General features: G+C 44.0%; 4 protein-coding genes across 4 annotated transcripts; 2 read left to right on the top strand and 2 right to left on the bottom strand.

The window, feature by feature from the left end:
* Nucleotides 253-5,239, top strand: LOC8069007 (phosphomethylethanolamine N-methyltransferase). The gene is made up of 12 exons (XM_002441421.2): nt 253-739; nt 900-1,024; nt 2,107-2,244; nt 2,332-2,469; nt 2,708-2,851; nt 2,958-3,068; nt 3,161-3,302; nt 3,391-3,671; nt 3,955-4,116; nt 4,221-4,274; nt 4,515-4,589; nt 4,695-5,239. The coding sequence occupies exons 1-12, from the start codon at nt 673-675 to the stop codon at nt 4,788-4,790; spliced, it is 1,533 nt and encodes a 510-aa protein (XP_002441466.1). The 5' UTR covers nt 253-672; the 3' UTR covers nt 4,791-5,239.
* On the top strand, nt 7,699-10,666 carry LOC8061101 (uncharacterized membrane protein YuiD). The gene is made up of 5 exons (XM_002441420.2): nt 7,699-8,089; nt 8,821-8,977; nt 9,698-9,748; nt 9,880-9,975; nt 10,478-10,666. Exons 1-5 carry the CDS (start codon nt 7,890-7,892, stop codon nt 10,535-10,537), a joined length of 564 nt encoding a protein of 187 aa, XP_002441465.1. The 5' UTR covers nt 7,699-7,889; the 3' UTR covers nt 10,538-10,666.
* LOC8061100 (pentatricopeptide repeat-containing protein At1g07740, mitochondrial) lies at nt 10,848-12,632 on the bottom strand. Its single transcript, XM_002440135.2, has one exon. The coding sequence runs from the start codon at nt 12,327-12,329 to the stop codon at nt 11,016-11,018; it is 1,314 nt and encodes a 437-aa protein (XP_002440180.1). The 5' UTR covers nt 12,330-12,632; the 3' UTR covers nt 10,848-11,015.
* Nucleotides 13,441-18,063, bottom strand: LOC8061099 (ABC transporter B family member 11). Its single transcript, XM_021448205.1, has 9 exons — nt 18,031-18,063; nt 17,546-17,767; nt 17,410-17,469; nt 16,520-17,074; nt 16,160-16,433; nt 15,139-16,073; nt 14,529-14,795; nt 14,193-14,453; nt 13,441-14,079 (listed from the first exon to the last, which is right to left on the bottom strand). Exons 1-9 carry the CDS (start codon nt 18,061-18,063, stop codon nt 13,441-13,443), a joined length of 3,246 nt encoding a protein of 1,081 aa, XP_021303880.1.

Raw genomic sequence — 20,680 nt, 5'->3', positions numbered from 1 at the left:
AGGCACGCAGCAGAGATCAATCATCAATCAATCGCGACGAGAGACGCTGCTGAGACGGGACGGACGGCCACGGCGCGACACGAGCGCGCGCAGGCGCAGCGCGGCTGTTCCAACGGGAGCAGGCGATCCGATCCGAGGGCGCGCGCCCGGCCTGCCCCACCCAGATCTCCACGGGGATTCTCGCTTCCCCACCGCCGAGCCCCCCTCCACACCGCCGCGCGGCTATAAAGCCCCGCCCCACTCCGCAGGACCCGTTCGCCGCTCCTTCCCCTTCACCACCCATCACACCACGCACGCAGAGACGACAACCCGTCGTCTCCCCTCCACCCGGCGAGCGGACCTGTCCTCTGGACCCGCTCCCGTCCCCCCCCGCCGCCGCGCGCGCGCGCTGGTCGGGCGCTGGTGGTGGTCTGGTTGATGCAGCAGCGGGGCCTCGCCCACAACTGCCGCTCCCGCGGCTTCTCCCGCTCCCGCGTCGCCGTCGAGGGCGCCTGAACGCACGCACGCCACCCAGCGCAACCGAAACCCCCCCGATCCGGCTCTTCCTCGCGTTATTGCAGCTTTTTCTAACGCCGTAGAAAACGAAAGAGAACAAACACAACAGAAATAAAACCCACCACACCACCACCACCACCACCACCGTCCGTACGCCCGAAAGGAAGAGGAGTCGAGATGAACACCGTCGGCGTCCCTGTGGTAGCCGTGGCGAATGGCGTCCCCGTGGTGGACGTTGCGGATGGTAAGTTGACGGGCGGCCCGCGGATCGCGCGCGGCTGATCTGCTCACTGTTTCTCGCCGTATGTAGTGCCGGGTCGAACAGGTGGTGGGCGGACGGGGTGGGGTTTTGGGTTCATTTTGGGTGGTGCTGACGGCGGCGGCGGCTTGCGTCGTGCATGCAGGGATCGGTGAGGTGGAGCGCAAGGTGCAGAAGAGCTACTGGGAGGAGCACTCCAAGGACCTCACCGTCGAGTCCATGATGCTCGACTCCCGCGCCGCCGACCTCGACAAGGAGGAGCGACCCGAGGTGCTGCTACATGAAAACATCCTCCTCCTCCTTCCTCTCGCCCTTCGTTTCTTCGTACTATCACTCAATCGTTTCTGTTGCTGCCTCCTGAATGATTGATTAACTTTTTTGTGGGTTCTGTATGTTCTGACCATACCGGAATCTTGCCATATCTTGGATGCAGAAAAATGATTGGTCCGTGCTGTAATGGCATGGCACGGTCTCTTTTCACCCCCCTGAAAAAGAGTTGACAGCAACTCCTCTAAACGTACATAATTGGACAGTAATTTTTTTCCCAGTACAGTCACATCAGAGATATATTGATCAATGAAAACGTGAAAAAAAAAATGAATAAAGCACTAGGAGCTGACAGCTGAGGCAGAGACACTGATGCTGACACTTCTTTTTGAGTGTTTATATGCTCTCCATTCCAATTATAATATGTCCTGAGACCAGCAGATCACTGCTCCAATTCTGAACTTCCTCAAGACTAGACACCTAGCCAATTGCACTAGAACGGTGCTTGGTACTTGCCCGCGTCAAAGCCAAACGAACCGCTAACAAAAACCTTTTAGCACAGGTGCTTGGTGATGGTGGCTTGACGATGGCAACGTGCTTTCTAATATGAGTCCGACAGAGACGGACACTAAATTGAAACGATAATACCCGTGCCTTGTTGCTTGCTGGTATAAATAATCATGATTCGGTACAATTGACTTGGAGGCTTATGAGGTCATAGTATTATAACTGAAACTAGTGAAAGCAAGGGCCCTACTACTGCATCTCTGTGTTGTAAAATATCTAGCTTGTCCACCTTCCCTACCTGTGGTCCTCTCACGCTCAAACTGCCCCATTATTTTGTTACTAGTAGCTATTATGATTTCCAAGTCACTTAGCCTCCAAGTGGTCACTTACATGATACCTTGCTTTTGCTACAACCACATATTATCATAATCAATAAATAATCAAATTGTTACTGAACATTTTTTTTCACGAAACATGGTTTAAGTAAGAAATGGCTTCTTGCTCTTCCTTTTTTGTTAAAAAAAAACACTACGCAGTATTATTTTCCTCAGAGGGCTAATTTCACTATTGATCTGCAGATCCTGTCTTTGCTTCCCTCTTACAAAGGGAAATCAGTTCTAGAACTTGGTGCTGGAATAGGACGCTTTACTGGAGATCTGGCAAAAGAAGCTGGGCATGTTCTAGCACTAGATTTTATTGAAAGTGTGATTAAGAAGGTGGATTTTCTACCTTTGAATTCTCATTCATCTGGAAATACTTGTGTGCCTAGTTACATAAGTTTTCACTTGATTCTCTTCTTGTAGAATCAAAGCATAAATGGGCATCACAAGAACATAACCTTCAAGTGTGCTGATGTAACATCTCCCGAATTGAAGATTGAAGATAACTCTGTTGATCTGATATTTTCAAACTGGCTATTAATGTACCTTTCAGATGAGGAGGTAAGAAACGGAAATACTTATGAGTTATGAATAATGATGCCCTAAGATCACTTTCTCCTTTTAGAAGAGTTATAAAATATTAATATGCAGTAATTTCTTCCATCCTTCATCTGATCTCACTTCAATAAATAATAACATTAATACTCAAAAGGTCTAAACATTTTTTTATTTTGAAAAATATACTCAAAACCCCCATTTTTCTTTACTTTAAGTTTTTAACTGTTATCTCATATTATAGGTTGAAAAGCTTGTGGGGAAAATGGTAAAATGGTTAAAGGTCGGAGGCCATATTTTCTTTAGAGAATCATGTTTTCACCAATCTGGAGATTCCAAAAGGAAGGTGAACCCAACACATTATCGAGAACCAAGGTTTTATACTAAGGTACAAGAGAACTGGGTTTTATCTTTCATATATATACAATCAGTTGGTCACTAATAAACCATACTCCATCATTGTTTTCCAGTAGCTAACACTTTTTTGTACACAGGTATTTAAAGAAGGCCATTCATTTGATCAAGATGGAGGTTCTTTTGAACTTTCTCTAGTGACTTGTAAATGTATTGGGGCTTATGTCAAAAATAAGAAGAATCAAAACCAGGTACATTGCTATTCTTGAATGCACTTGTTAACTCTTGTGTTGTTGTGGCGAAATTGGAATTACTGACTGACATAAGTACATAATATCAACAGATATGTTGGTTATTGGAAAAGGTAAAATCAACAGAAGACAGAGATTTTCAAAGGTTCCTGGACAACGTGCAATACAAAACAAGTGGAATCTTACGTTATGAGCGTGTCTTTGGTGAAGGTTATGTGAGCACTGGTGGAATCGGTGAGCCCACAAATCGCCTTGGCTTACTGTTAACTCGCCAATTATTTACGATATACAAAAATCAACAATATACCTGTTTCATGAACAGAGACTACAAAGGAATTTGTGGGCATGCTGGATCTTAAACCTGGCAAGAAAGTACTTGATGTTGGATGTGGAATTGGAGGCGGCGACTTTTACATGGCTGAAAACTATGATGTCCATGTGCTTGGAATTGATCTTTCGGTTAACATGGTTTCATTTGCAATTGAACGTGCCATTGGACGCAAGTGCTCTGTTGAATTTGAAGTTGCTGATTGCACCACAAAGGATTACCCAGAAGATAGTTTTGACGTCATCTACAGCCGTGACACTATCCTTCACATACAAGTATGTTTCATTTTCTATAATTCAATGTTGTTCCATGTAAGTATTACTACTTATTTCCACAGTTATTTCATGGAATTTTAGGACTGCGTCTTCAGATGAAAAGAACTTAAGCTGTGCCACTCCTATTAATTCTTGTATATATGTACCAAATTGATAAATGTACTCGAAGTTGGTTTCAAGGAAAAAATATTCGAGATGTCTTCCTTTAGATTGTTGATGACATCTGAATATTAAAGTCAGCATCAAAATCCATATTCCTGACATGTTCTGCTTTGGTTTATAGGACAAGCCTGCTCTGTTCAGAAGCTTCTTCAAATGGCTAAAACCCGGTGGCAAAGTCCTAATCAGTGACTACTGTAAGAATCCTGGAAAACCATCAGAAGAATTTGCTGCATACATTAAGCAGAGAGGTTATGACCTCCACGATGTGAAGGCTTATGGACAGGTTTGTTTCTACTGTTACAGCCACGTATTACTGTCTATAGTTGCACTGGAATATTTCGATCAGAAGGGTGAGCTCGTCTAACAACTGGTTATATGACAACCCAGATGCTCAAGGATGCTGGTTTTCATGATGTCATTGCAGAAGATCGCACTGAGCAGGTTATCTCCATCCCTCAAAGCTCTCTTGTTGTTGAGCAGTTCATTACCTGTTTCTTGTGTGTAATACTTGTAGAAGTTGAAAAAATGAATAGAAGGGGCAGAATATATTTATTCTTTTAAGTTGAGAGAAAACTTGATAAATGACCTCAACCTTGTGTTTTAGCACTATATGTCATCAATTTTTTTAGGAGCCAACTATGCCAACAATATTTTACCCATTTCCATGTGCTATTTTTTCAGTTCCTGAATGTTCTACGGAGGGAGCTAGGTGAAGTTGAAAAGAACAAAGAGGCTTTCCTGGCAGACTTCACCCAGGTGACGCATTGAGCTTATTGATTCATGGCTTCCCTGATCTGTGCTGTGCCTATTCTTCTTCTGGGCGCCTCTGATTTCTACCATTCCATTTCCATCTGTTGTCAGGAGGACTACGACGACATTGTGAACGGCTGGAACGCGAAGCTGAAACGGAGCTCTGCCGGTGAGCAGAGGTGGGGCCTGTTCATTGCGACCAAGTGATTTGGCCTGGAAGTCCAGAGTGCTCTCGCCTCTTGGGAATAAGAATGGTTGTGGCTCTGCTTCTAGACCGTTGATTCAGCCTAGAAGTAGAGGATCTTCGTCTTCGTCGGAATAAAAACGTGTGCTGTTGACTGTTGTGGTGTTGTGTCTACAGCTATACTAGCATTTCTGTTGTTATGTTCTATGTAAGCTGCGAACCCAGAGTTGCAGAATGTGTACTGCTCGCTGTTGTGGTTGTGTCTACGCTACGTAGCATTTCAGTTGTTGTAGGTGAACTGCGCACCCAGAGCTGCAGAACATGGATGCCTGCTCGATTAAGTTAACGGTGTACGAGATAATAAGTTTGTTGTCAGAGTCGATGTCACGTTGTCACTGGAGGTCCCTGATCAATTCAGACGTGCTTTGGTGCTATTCGAAAGTATATTTTATGTATAATATATTGTCGCTTTCGTGCTATTCTTTTGGATGGAGGCAGCTAGTGTCAAGTATAGTACCGTGTATTGCGATTCGGGAAAAACAGAAAACGTGCGTCTCTTTAAGGAAAAGCAACGATGGAATCCTGCCAGTGTCGGCAATGGGCCAGCTTCCGGGGCAGGTGGACATCCCATTCATACATCCCACATGGCAATCCTATGCTACTAGCCTATTTGTAACTATATCTATATTTAATATTTTATATATGTGTTTAAACATTCGATACCAATGTCGGCAATGGGCTAGGCAGCTTATGAGGCAGGTGGATATCCCATTCGTACGTCCCGCGTGTCAATCCTGTGCTATCAGCCTATTTGTAACTATATCAATATTCAGGCCTTGTTTAGATCCAAATTTTTTTTTGGATTTTGACACTGTAGCACTTTCGTTTTTATTTGACAAACATTATCTAATCATGGAGCAACTAGGTTTAAAAGATTCGTCTCGTAATTTACAGATAAACTGTGCAATTAGTTAACTTTTTTATCTATATTTAATGTTTTATGCATGTGCCGCAAAATTCGATGTGATGGGAAATCTTGTAAAGTTTTTAGTTTTTGGGTGTATCTAAACAAAGCCTCAATACTTCATACATGTGTCCAAACACTCGATGTGATAGAGACTAAAGTTTAATGTTGGAAACCAAATAAGACCTTAATCTACTCTTTATTAGGCGAAGGAGAGAACAACAATCCTTAGGAGTTACGAGCAAGCTCAATTAAACTTATCTATAAATCAAGTTTTTTTGTGACTTTATCTACAAATCAAGTTAAGTCATCAATAGATAGAGCCAATCGTTATATAACAAATGATCTCTTTCTATACTTTGAATACTACTAAACCATCTCAAATTATAAGATGTTTTAACTTTTCTAAATACATTGCTTGTACTATATATCTAGCATAGTGTATATCTATACATAGCAAATGCAACGTATCTAGAAAAGCTAAAACATCTTATAATTTGGAACGGATGGAATATTTTCTATTCAATAGGCAAGAATAGAATAACTTGTTGAGGCTTGGTACGTGGGGAAAAGAAATCTTGGCTTGTTTAGCCAATCGATGGAATGAGTGTCATGCTTCACTCCTCAATCTGATCAACGAGGCTAATGTGTCAGTCGAATAATGGATACAATCCTTGTTGTACATGCCTTAAGAGAGAGAACACCTGTTATTATTGAATCACTGTCATATAGAGAAGGTGCAAAAACCTCAAACCAGTGTTTAGTAAATTTTTAGAATCAAGGGTTTGATCCCTGCTTATCTACTCACGTAATGTTATAAAAAGGTTGTAACCGATTAGTTTTCCAAAAGGAAAGCATGCCTATAGATTTTAAGCACCTCAAATCTTCGCTAAAACAAATGTGAATTGGTTACGAGATGAGGTTTGTCTAGAGGGGGTTGATAAGGTGGATAGAATATCATTAGAGGTGCAAGGTAGCGTTGAAATAAAAAAAACTTTGGTCCTTGTAATCCATTTCTCTCCAACAATTTATTGGCCAGGTCAGCATCGGGTTGGGAACCGGTGTCAGTGGGGGAGGTGATCGGCGGCCGACGGAGGCAATGGCTGTGGCAACTTGTGAGGGAGGCACCGAGGATCGAGAGTACACGTTGAAAGGGAGCCAAACATGCGAGGTGAGGCCCAATTTCACCCAATACCAATATAGAGCCTTATCTCTCTTTAAGGGAGAGACCACTTATATTTGTAGTCCAATACCAAAGGTATGGGAGGTTGCAATTCTAAACCTCAATTCCATGGACACCCAAACAGCAAAATTCAGAAAAGATGATTCCAATTCTCAATTCCAAACTCCAATATCTCTACATCCAAACGGGGTAGAAGATATTATCACCCAAGATCATAATGATCATGGAGTTCAGCAAGAAACGAATAATTTAAAGGTTACTTTGAAACATAGGAATTTCATAAAAACTTACATGAAGTTTATAGACATCACTTCATTTTCACATGAAAAATATACAAAATAGGAAAAAGAATCTTGCATTCTAAAGGTGTGCTGAATGTCTAGAGTTCTACTGTGTAGTAAAAAAACTGTAATTTTTAAACGAATCAGGCTGGGGAAATTAGAAAGGAGAACTGCAATTTCATTCTTGTTCTTGTAGTACTCGTGCTCATGATTTTGCTAGTTTCAAGTTGGATTGTGAACAAGATCAAATCCATGATATGGAGTGACCCCCCTCCTAGATTTTGTAACTATATTTTTTTTATTCTTGTTATTATAGCTGACCACATTTATAAAGTCGCTCATGACTTAGCTTAAGATATTATTTTATAATGTGAAAACGAAAATATTCATGTTTCTAAAACGTAAACGTTACCGGAACCTAAAATAAGAGAACGGAGAGACTGATAACTGATAAGGGCTGAACCCGCGGAGACAAACGACTTGTGCACCTACTGGCAAGGATGCCCCACGCGGAGGCGCAGAGAAAACGCGAGACCCGACGCCACCGGCAGGCGGCAAGCACCAACCCGAGTCGGCGAGTCCCGACCCTACAAACTGCCTGCAAGCGAACGAAGTGACGGACGAGACGGGACGAGGCACGGAACGGAGGGGAGACGGGAGCCAAGTGAGCGAGCCAGACTACCCACCCAGCGCCATGAGGGGCAGCGAGATGTTGACCGGCGCGGGGGCCGCCGGCACGGCCCCTTCCACGGCCACCTCGGCCGCGGCCGCGGCGGCGGACCTGGTTGCCGGAGCGGGGGGCTCGGGCGCTATCGTCGGGGGCGGCAACTTCCCCCTCGCCGTCGCTCTCCTCGCCTTCGCCTTCGCCAACTTCGTCAACCTCCTCTCCATCTGGTGCGTTCCCCCTCTCCTAGATCTAAATCTAACGCGCGGGGGCGATCGATACTTGGGTCGTTGGTTCCATCGCGATTGCTCCCGTGCCCCTGTCGGTCGCGTTTGTAGGTGGTGGTGGTTGCGACTTGCGATCGGGGTTGGGGTTTGGTCCGGGAAAGTTTATTTTTGTTTTCTCTCGCTCTCCTGCGGAAGGCTTGGATTGAGGGTTTCCTCTCGTGTCGTGTGATGTGTTGTCGAAGCAAGGATTTGAGCTTTACTTTCACGAAGCTTGATTTCGAGCTCGAGGATGAACGCTGACATTTGTTGTGAGGATGTGGAGAAGACTGCCATCTGTATAGCACGTCAGTAACCTCATGGGTTGTGGCAGTGACTCTGGTTTGTTAGGAATCATTCTTCTCATTATGAGAGATTGCGAGCATGACACTGGGGCAAGGCTGACAGACATATTGCACGAGAGTGTTACTTCCTGTTTCTGGCCACACAGCATTTCAACATGAGTTTTGATTGCCCTAATGGCTTGAAAGTCTGATTGTACTGTTTTGTCTTGCGAAATTGCAAACTGAACCTCCTAGATATGTTTTTAACACTAACTATATCTGAATGAGACTATGTGGCATTAACGCAAGGCTGATTGGATATAGCTGGATGTTCAGAGCTATTGAGTTTTTAAGCTAGAAGAGTTTGCGGTGCTGTTCCAGTAATCCGTAATTTGTTCTTCCTAGACATCGCAGGCTAAAAGAGAAGAGGTGGGATGCAAGGAAATTTCTTACTTCAGCTGGAGTCATGTCATCTCTTTCTGCAACTGTGGGGAGCTTGGCCGTCGCTGTGGGTCAACAAGAAGGCGCAGATAGCTCTGCATTTGCCCTCGCATTGGTTTTAGCTGCCGTTGTATGTACCTAAATCAATCAGGTCCCATGAATTTCTTTTTGTAAGCATGTGGGTGTTGCAACCTTTGAATCATTCCTTTTCTGTAGATGTTGGCATCTAATTTCCTTCCTACACAGTAGTGGTTTTTATATTGCTTATAAAAGTAGGGTTTTTAGTACAAATTCAACCAACAGTTGATCTCTTAGCCTTGCTGGGCATGGACATGTTTCTTTCTTTCTTTCTTTTTTTTAAATATATAATTGGAGATAGTAATGTTGACATTGCTCCACATCCACTTTATTTATGATGAATATGGACATCCTTTATGGCAGTGGCTGACTTGCACTAGTGGCCAACATTCATTTTGTTTCAGTTGTACATTTCCATGCACTTTCATGCCAAAGCTGTTCACATGTCAATTTGACAAAGTTCTTTATATTATGTGGAAGAGCTTCTGCATCCTGGAACCATGCCAGTTGATGTTCCATTGGTGCCATCACTCACTCTGAAACTGTGCCAGGATTTGCATTTTAAAGCAGTTTCTGCACTAATGACTAATATGTTCCCCCCCCCTGGTTTATTTAAGTATTTCATCGTTATTTAGGAAAGAGAATGAAAAACAGCTAGGTTTTGTTGCAAGCATATTCACATGAGGCCTTTTTTATAGATAAAAAAAATGTAAGCTGCCTTTTTTTTTATTAGTTTTTAAAAATGTCCTAACCTTAAATTTTCTTCATATAGGTAATGTATGATGCATCAGGAATTAGATGGCACACAGGTCGCCAAGCTGCGGTAAGCTTGTGATTTTCCATGGATAATGCAAGCATATGGCACTGTTCTATTGCACAGTGTTGTTAGTTGAATGTCGCCACTTTATCTATCTGTGCCTGTCTTCTAATTAAGTCTAATTACTTTTATTGCAGTTGTTGAATCAAATAGTCTGTGATTTCCCACCAGAACATCCAATCATTTCAACCTTTAGGCCACTACGGGAACCTCTTGGACACAGCCCACTTCAGGTAGCTCTACTTCATACTCCTATCTTCTATTGATGGATGCAAGTGGTCCGCAAACCGTCCGCTTAAAGTGGCCTATTTGTGGGTTCGAGTATAAACCCCATTTGCATCCCTACATCTATTCCTTACATAGTTAATATGGTACTTGTTGAGTTCTATTCTTGAAATGAAGCTTGGTGGTGGAATGACCCATCTTTGATTTGGTGCCCGTTTGTATTATACTGTTGCCTCTGCATAGCAAATGGCCAAACGATAATAAATGTTGCATTGCAGGTCAAATGTGTCTTCTTAACTGTGCCTTGTATTCCAGAATATAATCTGGAACATTTCATGCTGACCAAGAAAACAATTTTGGGGTTCTTGGCCCATGGCTAGTATTTTTAGATGCATGTATATCTTAATACAACTGTTGAATTGTTAGTTGATGCATTATCGTTATATGTTTCTGCATTTCTTCTATTTCTTACCTTAGATTGTTTTCATTCTCTTTCTTTTGTCACTGCAGGTTTTTGCAGGAGCACTTGTTGGCTGTGCAGTCGCTTATTGTATTGGGAAATCTGTATAAGGAATAGCTAGGATTTGGCTTGTACACGAATTCTATTGACTTAATATATAAAACTTTTTGTAAAAAAAATCTCTTGTACATCTTTGCCCCTAATTCCCTGAGAAATGTCTCATTGATCAACCGCTTCAATTTCTCTCTGTTTGCACTTCAGAGTGAACTGCAGAGGGCATTATTTAGAAAATGGTTTGGATATTGCGTTTGCTGACACAAACCGTTTAGGACTTTAGGTTATGCAGCACAGCTGCGTCGTTTGAAAGCTAGAATAGCTGACAGATTTGGCTGATATGCTCAAGTGAGCAAGCTGGTAATCTTTCACTTTGGTAATAATTACTAATTTACCGTCTTGAAGTACTAAACAAGATCCTGGGTCAAAAAGGGAGATGATGTCTTAGACTAAGATAGATTCTAACATTCAGTGGCTGCCTTCTGAGGATTATCAAAATCAAATACAACAAAACAATGACGCTCGAACTGAGTATCAAGATGGTGATGACACCAGGTGATTGATGAGGTTCATCTCAGTTGCGCTGCTGCTGCTGCAAACGCATGCAGCAACAGACTGCCACCCTTGTGCATCCAGCCGCATCCCCCTCTGCCCCATCTGCTCCAAGACAAAGCAGGCCTCCTCTGCCTTGCCGTCCTCGCCGAGCCCTCTCACCAGGCGTCTGAACGTGAGAGCCAGAGGGCAGTGGCCGCTCGCCAGCATAGCGTTGAAAACCCGCAGACCCAGGTCGAAGTCGCGCGCTTCGCAGCACCCGTCGAGGAGGACGCGGTAGGTGGCCGCGCTCGGCACGGTGCCATCCTTGAGCTGCATCTCGACCAGCGCCCTATGTGCCTCGTCGACCTTGCCGGCGTCACAGAGGCACTTGATCAGGACGTTGTAGCTCGCGTCGTCAGGTGTCAGCTTCCGCTTGCGCATGTCGGAGATCAGACCCCTAATGCCGCCGGCATCCCCGCATGCCGCGCACGCGCTCATCAGCACGCCGTAGTTCGTCACATCGGGCTGGCAGTCTCGGTACTCCATGTCAAACAAGAGCTTCTTGGCGTCATCGTACCGCCCGGCGTCACAGAGCCCCTGCATTAACAGGGCGTACGTCACGGCGTTCGGTGGCACACTCCGGCGCGCCATCTCGTCCATGAGCTGCTCCGCCGCGGCCAGTTCCCCTTCCCGGCACGCCGACCCGACCAGCGTATTGAACGTCACCACCGTGGGGCGCAGGCCGCGGGCGAGCATTTCGTCGAGCACCACGCGGGCGCCCGAGAACCCGTCCCGGTGGCAAACGCCCTTGAGAATGATGTTGTAGGAGACGGCGTTGGTCCGGACGCCGAGCTTAGGGGCCTCCGGGAGCATGTCCCGCGCGGCGTCCACACGGCCGTTGCAGACGAGGGAGTGGAGGAGGGCGTGGAACGTGGCGTTGGAGTGGGAGCAGAAGGCCGGGACGGCGCGGAAGACGAGTAGCGCGGCGTCGGGCCGGGAGAAGGCGCCGAGGTGGTCGATGAGGGCGGCAAACGCGGTGGGCTGCAGCGGGACGCGGAGGGTGCGGAGCGCGGTGAGGAGCGGCGGGACGAGCGGGAAGAGCCGCGCGCGCGCGAGGCGGTACAGCACGCACGCCGCGAAAGGGTGGTCGTGCAGGTGGCGCGGCGCGGAGAGGAGCGAGGCCGCGGCGGCCACGGGCGAAGGAAGGGACTTGAGGTGGAGGAGGAAAGGGTGCGGCTCCGGCGGGGGCTTTGGCTTGTAGGGAAACTTCTTCGGGCGGCGGCGGCGGCGCTGTACCGTGGCGGTGGCCGGCATCGGGCATCACAGGTGGTGGTGGGTGGCGGGAGCCCAGATCCCGTTTTCCATGCTCATATGGTGAAAGCATTAGTGGGCCTGGGCTAACGAAAAGCATGAACTTAGCATGCTATAAATTAGCCCATTACCATCGGCGGCCCAACAACCCCTTGGCCGGTCGTCCTCGCGGGTCCCACTCCCGACTCCGATCAGCGGCGATCCTCGCATCCGCCGCTCGCGGCGAGGCTCTTCACTTCCCCTGAGGTCTGCCCGTACCGTGGATCCGGCATGGCTGCGCTGTACACCTCCCCGTCTCCTCCCACGCGCGCGGAGTGCGCTACCTGAGGTATGGTCTTAAGCCTTGAACCCTTCTAAAGTTCTTATTGCATTCCTGTAATTTCCACCGCTGAGCTCGTATGCGCGGAGCCAGGTCGAATCAAAATGAACGGCACTGATTTTTTTTTTTTTTTGCAGGACTGATTTGTTGATTGCTGAGCTGCTTGAACTGTTCGGTATCTGGTAGCCTCGTACGAATTGCCGCCTGGCTTTTTCGGGTTTCGCCAGTACCAATGCAAACGGGGCTGTCAAACGGAGATTGAGCTACTGTTGATTGATGGTAAATGTTGTCATTGCAGATACCGTCTTAGAATCTATGGCGTTTGACAGTATGGTTCGTCTCACGTGAGTTGACAACCATTCCTCTTCGTGATTTCAAAGGCATGTCACTGTTCTATGTTTTTTTTTTGCTAGTTTGCATTTGTAGGTGTAGTAGCTTTATTGATTTAAATTTAAATGCTCTTCAAGGTAAATGCAATGCAAGTGATCCGTAAGGTTGTTTTACTTGTTTGGTTAATAAGTGTTCTAGATCGTGTTGATCATTGTAGTACCCAACACTTTGCCCTTTGCAAACTTAAACAAGCCTGCTTGCTTGGCGAAAGTACTGTTCGCTGATTTGTTGTGAGAAAAATACTGCTGAATGGCTGGCAGATTCGGCAGATAAGCTCAACCAACACTGCAATGGGTACCCTACCCTAGCAAACTTATAGGTGTTCACAAAAAAATTCTTCCATAAACTGTTAAATTTTGACAAGAGAGTAGCCATCAACTGCATAGCTCAAAATTTTGTATTATATTACACGGTGCGAAGCTCCACAAGTGAAGCATAAGCTCCACCAGCAATGCCCATCAGCGTCCCATGTCTTCCTTTTTCCACAATTGCGCCATCCTTTAGGACAGCAATCATATCAGCTCCTTGGATTGTTGAGAGGCGGTGTGCCACAATGACAGTTGTCCTGCCAACCATAGCACGATTTAATGCATCCTGCACGATGCTCTCTGATTCAGCATCTAATGCGCTTGTTGCCTCGTCCAGAAGAAGTATCTTTGGGTCCTTCAAGATTGCTCTCGCGATAGCTATTCGCTGTTTTTGGCCACCTGAAAGTTGTGTTCCTCTCTCTCCAACAGTTGTATTGTACCCCTGTGGCATGCTTGAGATGAATTCATGGGCATTGGCTCCTCTAGCAGCTGCGGCAATCTCTTCTTCTGTTACCTCTTCATGCTTTCCGTAAGCTATATTGTCACGGATTGTTCCACTGAAAAGCACTGGTTCTTGGCTTACCAATCCCATCTGGTCCCTCAACCAGCTGACCTTTAGACTACTAATTTCCACTCTATCTAATAAAATCACACCACTGTCGGGTTCATAGAAGCGCTCTAACAAAGATATGACCGTGGACTTGCCACTACCACTTTGACCAACAAGCGCAACTGTCTGCAGTAGAAGGTTTCTGTGTAAGTCCTCAGAAATATGATGGCATAAAAAAATTAAATCCTCATAACACCGAGAGAAGATCGATAAATTAGGATCCGGGTAATAGTTTAGACCTTTCCAGAGGGAATGCTTAAGGTGAAGTCAGTGAAAATTTGAACATCAGGACGGGATGGATATTTGAAGCTGACATGCTTAAAATCAATGTCACCCTTGACATTCTCCAAGGTGGAACCTTCACTGCTGGAATCAACTAAGGATTTTCTATCTAATATTGAAAATATGGAAATAGCAGAATCATTTGCCTTAGCTGAGTCAGAAGCCATAGCACTTGTTTGTGACACTCCAATCATGGCCATAACTAAAGCAAAGTAAGCCTGCATTCCAATAAAACATAAATATCAAATATTATATTCACCAAAAAGGAAAAAAATACAATGACTATTACTTACCTTGAAGACATCACCAAAAGTGGATTTTCCCTGACTAACAAACTTTGCACCAACATAGTAACAAAGAGCGGCACTGGCGTATAGCATCATATATGAGAAACCAAAACCAAGGCCTCCAACTATTCCAGTTCGAATTCCCTGATCCCTAGAAGCTTGGCATTTCTGATTATATCTGTCCATCACTCTCTCCTCGGCACAAAAAGATGCTACTGTTCTGATGCTACCAACTGCTTCAGTTGCAATTTGACTTGCTTCCTCATACATTGTCTACAAGCACATACCAGATGTGATAGTAAAATTCAGAAAAGAAGGGAAGAAAAATACCATAAGTGTCATCCAAATGACCACATCCAATAGAAAAAGAAAGCAATATTGGCAACATTTAATTCAGGGATTACTTTTAAAGATGATTACTTGTCTTCCTTTTGCCAGCATGAGGGATCTATCAAATCTAAGTTTCAGGTCTCTTTATCATATGACAAAATAACTTGTGGAAATAATAACTTATGGTTTATTGGGAACAACATAACACTATAACAAAGTTGGCATATTTGTAGCTGGAAAGCTGGAACATGAGAAGGAAAATCTAGAAATCTAATTTATAGCTCACCTTGGCATCTTGACTGAACCCCCGTAGGAAGTTCACTTGAGCATAACCTTGGAGACCCATTAAAGGGATTACCAATAAGATTACCAATGAAAGCTTCCAGTCCGCTATCAATGCGATTACTACTCCACAAGTAAGTGTTGCAGTACTTTGGACAATTAAGGCCAAGTTATCTCCCACTAGACGTCTTACATTAAGTGCATCGATACATAGCCTTCCATTAAGTGCCCCACTGTTAATAATGCAAATGACTGTCAGTATATAGATTGTTTGGTCCCATGAATAGATTGAAATATAGATTACTTGCCTCGAATTTTCAGGATAATCAAACCAAGCAACTTCTTGGTGCACCATGGTTTCAAATGTCAAAGCGCGGATTCGTTGTATAAGCTTCCCACCAGCTATTGCAAAAAGAAAACTATTTACTATCTTTGATATCATAGCAGTTGCACCGAGGCCAACACACAGTAATGCCCAAAGGATAGAATCTTTGCGCTGCTGGTCTGGTGGTTCATAAAATATTTTGGAAGCACTAGCCATTGCTAAACCAAGTGTTGGAAAGACAGCTCCGTCAATTGCTGCTGCAATAGACCCAAACAGAAGAACTGCAGTCTCTGGTTTGTTTAGGTTAATTAGGCGTCCCATTGGTGCTTTGTTTGGTACCTTGTCATCAATATTTTCGATTTGTCTGGCACCTTGTCCAAAGTTATACTCCATTAGTTCAGTGGGTCCAGGAATACCTAAGGGAAGGCTTAAAGAATGACGGCTGCTCCCTGCTGAACTTCTACTTATTGATCGTCTGAGTGACCCACTCCTTTTAGATGCTGAGCCTGATAATCTAGCATCTGACATGCGGCCATTTTCTTGTTGTTTCTCTTGCAGCCGTATAAGCTGAGAGTATGCTCCATCAGGATCCTTTACTAATTCATCATGATGTCCTGCATTTACAGGTATAAATGAATAATCTTTCTTTGAACCTTTTTGCACAAAAGGAAGCTAAAGAATGTGCTCAAGACGCAATTACCTTGTTCTACTAGTTTTCCTTTAGAAACAACTGAGATGCAGTGAGCATTTCTTACAGTGCTCAAACGGTGCGCCACAACAAGTGTGGTTCTCCCCACCATGATCCTATTTAATGCATCTTGGACTATCCTTTCAGACTCCAAATCCAATGCGCTAGTTGCTTCATCAAGCAAAAGAATTTTTGGGTTTTTAAGGATGGCTCTCGCGATCGCAATCCTCTGCTTCTGTCCCCCAGAAAGCTGAGCACCCCGTTGTCCAACTGTTGTTTCATAACCCTGAAATCATATAAATATATGATCAGTCTTATAGTTTTATACATGACCATGAATTATTATTGTGCAGATCATGTTCATGTAAGTACATCAGGCAAGTTCTCAATGAATGTTGCTGCATTTGCGAGCTCAGCTGCTGTCTTGATTTCTTCAAGGGTTGCGTCCTCTTTTCCATAGGTAATATTCTCCCTGATGGACGTCATAAAAAGCAGTGGTTCCTGGTTAACAAGGCCAATCTTTCCCCTTATCCATTCTAGCTTGAAACCTTTGATGTTCATCCCATCAATTAAAACTTCTCCAGCCTGTGGATCATAAAATCTCTCGACCAGATTGATCACAGTTGATTTCCCACTCCCACTCTCCCCGACTATGGCCATTATCGTGCCACTTGATGCATGCACTGAAAATCCATTAAATATCAGTTGATCTGGCCTGCTTGGGTAGCTGAAGAATACATCCTTCAGTTCTACTTCACCCTTGATGTCCTCTAACACAATGCCAGTGCTATCCCCATAGTCAATTTCTGGTCTCCTTTTGATTGTTTTGAACAATCTGTAAGCCGCAACTCTTCCTTCCTCAAAGGAAGCTATGCAGGGGGTTGCATCACCTAAATTTCTGTCCCAAACAGTTAAAAGAATTTCATGTTAGCAGACAGATGTGATATATTTTGTTGTGATAAAGTACTAGAACATGGATCAAAAGCAGATATCATTACTATAAACTTCTTAAAATGCTAGAACAAGGCATGTTATTTGTTGAATTTTACTTTAGAGAAGGACATTTTCAGCATCAATGCTCACCTTGCACCTATCATGATTGCAAACATTACATTTAGGATATCTCCACCGCTATATCCTTTAGTAAGGCTTAACTTGCTGCCATACCATATAAGCAGTCCAAAGGCGGAAAAATATATTAATGAAAGTAAACCCATTCCAAAGCCTCGGACAGCCCCTTCCTTGACTGCGCCTTTGTATGCCTTCTTTATGAGATTGTTGTACAGGGTAATGGCTTTCTTTTCACCATTGAAGGAAGCAACCTGTTATTTACTACGATTACAAGTCAGTCACAAACTTTATTATTTGTTGTGTATGATCAAGATAGCATAGGCCTACCGTTCTTATGGAGCCAATTGTTTGTTCAACAATATCGCCTGCATCACTGTATGACTCTAGGCCCTCGCTAGATATTTTGGATAGCATCTTTGCGACAATTCCACCAGCAGCAACAAATGGTGGTATAGTAGAAAGCATAACGAGAGTTAGAAGCCAGCCTTTGATGAATGCCAGCACAAACCCACCGAAGAAAGTTGTAACAAGTTGTATGAACTTGCCGACCTGAAGATCAAAGAATCAAGAATGTGCAAGTGTAAAAAAAAAAACTGCGAGATATGCAAAGTGCATGCTCAATTATATCAGAGTTTTACTTTTAGTAAAATTACTGACATATTTAGTTCTGTGATGTGGTCCCATCAGAAAAAAAAAGGAAGAAATGAAATAAACAAAACAGCCTTTTTCTGTGATGTAGCAGCTGATCAGTTTATTTGTTCTTTTGTATCAGATCTAAAATATTGAAGAAGATGCAAGGTTTATGCTCTTACCGTTTCACCAATAGCACCCTGAATTAGGGTCATGTCAGCAGATATGCTGGAGACTACATGTCCAGTAGTCATTTCAACATCAAAGAATGTCATATCCTGTCTGAGGACCGACTTGAGATACAATGACCGAATACGAGTGGCCTGCCTCTCCCCAGTCATTGTCCAGCATGATATCTCTGGTAAGCATTGTGTTATGATCATGTATTTGCATTTGAGCATTATTTAAGACAGTAAGGGTGTGTTTGGTTTGATAAAGGAGTTAGTCCATTATCTACTCATTCTTCACTTTTTTGTTTGGTTTCTGAAGTGCAATAGGTTGATGCATCACCACCTCATTCCTCACAAGCTAATAATTAGTACTAGTATGCGGAATGGAATAATTCCACTAAATTTGAGGAATGGATATGGATTCATGATGCACCACCTCATCTAGGATGGAGTGATTCCTGAAACCAAACACATCTTAAGAATGATTTCAGTGGCATTCCAATTCTTAATGACCCTCAAAAGTACTACATGGCAAATCTGATACTCGGATTTCTATGCATAGGTATTAGTATCACAAAGATCTTGCTCATCAAATAAGATTCCAAGTTCATAAGTTGCTCAATATCGTGTATGTTATAGACAGCCAAATAGGATAGTGTGGCATGCTCACACGACTTGGTCGGGAGAGAAGTATTATTTCCAGCTTTTAACAAATCATCTTCTGGAGACTGGCAACCATTTATCCACTAAAAAAAATGTGCATAACAGTTATACTTACGAATGAAAGAAGCAAACCCTGTTCCAATGGCCAAGTAAATGAAGTTCAGAGATGCCTGAAAGAAAATGCTAGCCATATCACTAGTACATCCAATAACTAGCCAGGAAGATAACAAAACAATTATTCTTCTATATAACACAACTTACATAGCAAATTGAGGACATGACGATGCACGGATATCAAATTTATCATCTATTTTACAAGTAATCAATGGCTAATCCTCTATATAATAAGATTCGCAGACTGTGGCTTCCAGAGGGCCGTTACAGCCATACCTTGCTGACTCGGGGAACAATGGTGTCCGGGGTGGCACCCCCAAAGGCATCAATCATCTGCCCGAAGATGATTGTCATGATCACCATCGACATGCCATTGCCCAGTGCCCCGACCGTGCCGACCAGCATCAGCAGAACGTCTGTTCTGTCAGCATACTTAAACATGCTGTGGAATGGAGCCTTAGCCATTGCCACCATCTTCTCGCCATTCTCCTCCTTTTCCCCACCATTCACTACACCAACCGCGGAATCTTTGGGGAAGCTTTTTTCTGCCATTCCGTGCCTGCCTAGCACCAGGTTCTCCCTGCTGCATATGGCTCCGGTTGCTCTATGAAGAGTACCTTTTGTAGTGCCGTTTTCTAGGTTTCTTTATAAACAAAACTCGTGCTTTTCAGGTGCTATTATTTCCTTGTTTGTTTGATGTTAACTGCCATTCGCAAGAACGATAATAACACAGGCAAGCGTCCAAACTGACAGAGGAGCTGAGTCCACTATGGAGCATTCTGATGTACCGTAGTTGCTTGTAAGCATGTGTATAATGTCGTCAGCTGTTATCATAGCTTCAGTCAGCATTCGAGTTAAATTTGTTAGATTAAGATTAGTTATGTTTAACACTAATCATGAAGATGTAAACTAAGATCTGAGGTCTTCGTGACAAAGAAAGCAACCACTTGTATTTAGCAGGTGTTTGCATCATAAGGTGACTGGACATTTGGCTGAGTTTGCTCGGACTCGACCGGATGTGTTCGACGGCATGACCCGGTCGTGCAGCTTTGCTGTCTGTTGCGATGATATATCTGTACTTGCTCTCTGTGACTCGGCGTAGTTTCTGTTTTAGAAGGAACCAGAACCACGGCAGCCCAAATGCCGGCCTGAACTTTGTTTAAACCAGTGCATAGGCATTTGCATAATGCATACATGGATTTCCTATTTTGCGTACAGGGCTCTCTTTTCTTTTCTTTGTGTGTGTGTGTGTGTGTGTGTGTGTGTGTGTGTGTGTTGGAGTGTTGCCAAGGATTTGGGTACATGCATCTCCTGATTGCTGAAACTGACTGCAGGACGTACGAACCAAGCGCAAAATGACAAGATTGCTTGACCGCAGGATCCCGGTTGAGGCGCCATGAGTATCAACCAGCTCGATCGCCTTCGTCGGTTTGTCTAAACCGTTTGGCAGGCCAAGTGAGCAACGTCCTGCTGACACATGTCACAACCTGAGGGCTTCCCCAACGCAAGGACATGTGGCGTACTGGTACTGCCTCAAAGGCTCAATCAAACTCCAGCTGGTTGGCGCCAAGCATCCATATCAAACCAACTGGATATAGGGCCTGTTTAGATCTCAAATCTTTAAACTTTTGGCTGTAAACTTTATATTCCAAATAGGTGTTTAGATGCTTTTTAAATTGTTTTGATCTGCAACATACAAAACACGGGTCACTAAGCAAGTTTACATAGTTTTAGGGCTTCAAGGTCCTAAATTCCAAATCTTTACAGCCAAGTTTTATCGGCCCTCTTTAGATCCATTCTTCCAAAAAAAATCTCATTTCTCCAAAAGTTTTAGCTGTTTGACTGCATCTAACAAGGCCATAGGCTCGCTGAGCGCATAGTGACT

Source organism: Sorghum bicolor, chromosome 9 (genome assembly GCF_000003195.3).
Source record: "Sorghum bicolor cultivar BTx623 chromosome 9, Sorghum_bicolor_NCBIv3, whole genome shotgun sequence".
Taxonomy (NCBI): Eukaryota; Viridiplantae; Streptophyta; class Magnoliopsida; order Poales; family Poaceae; genus Sorghum; species Sorghum bicolor.
This window is presented reverse-complemented; position numbering and strand designations above follow the sequence as displayed.

What these genes read in the sequence shown, in the direction of transcription:
- LOC8069007 (XM_002441421.2), top strand. Translation starts at nt 673, where the DNA reads ATGAACACCGTCGGCGTCCCTGTGGTAGCCGTGGCGAATGGCGTCCCC. An exon ending in ACACTATCCTTCACATACAA is followed by an intron (nt 3,672 to 3,954) that starts GTATGTTTCATT and finishes TTTGGTTTATAG; the next exon opens with GACAAGCCTGCTCTGTTCAG. An exon ending in TCCTGGCAGACTTCACCCAG is followed by an intron (nt 4,590 to 4,694) that starts GTGACGCATTGA and finishes ATCTGTTGTCAG; the next exon opens with GAGGACTACGACGACATTGT.
- LOC8061099 (XM_021448205.1), bottom strand. Translation starts at nt 18,063, where the DNA reads ATGACCCTAATTCAGGGTGCTATTGGTGAAACG. An exon ending in CAATTGGCTCCATAAGAACG is followed by an intron (nt 17,470 to 17,545) that starts GTAGGCCTATGC and finishes AGTAAATAACAG; the next exon opens with GTTGCTTCCTTCAATGGTGA. An exon ending in GGTTCAGTCAAGATGCCAAG is followed by an intron (nt 14,796 to 15,138) that starts GTGAGCTATAAA and finishes ATGTGCTTGTAG; the next exon opens with ACAATGTATGAGGAAGCAAG.
- LOC8061101 (XM_002441420.2), top strand. Translation starts at nt 7,890, where the DNA reads ATGAGGGGCAGCGAGATGTTGACCGGCGCGGGGGCCGCCGGCACGGCC. An exon ending in ACACAGGTCGCCAAGCTGCG is followed by an intron (nt 9,749 to 9,879) that starts GTAAGCTTGTGA and finishes CTTTTATTGCAG; the next exon opens with TTGTTGAATCAAATAGTCTG. An exon ending in TTGGACACAGCCCACTTCAG is followed by an intron (nt 9,976 to 10,477) that starts GTAGCTCTACTT and finishes TTGTCACTGCAG; the next exon opens with GTTTTTGCAGGAGCACTTGT.
- LOC8061100 (XM_002440135.2), bottom strand. Translation starts at nt 12,329, where the DNA reads ATGCCGGCCACCGCCACGGTACAGCGCCGCCGCCGCCGCCCGAAGAAG.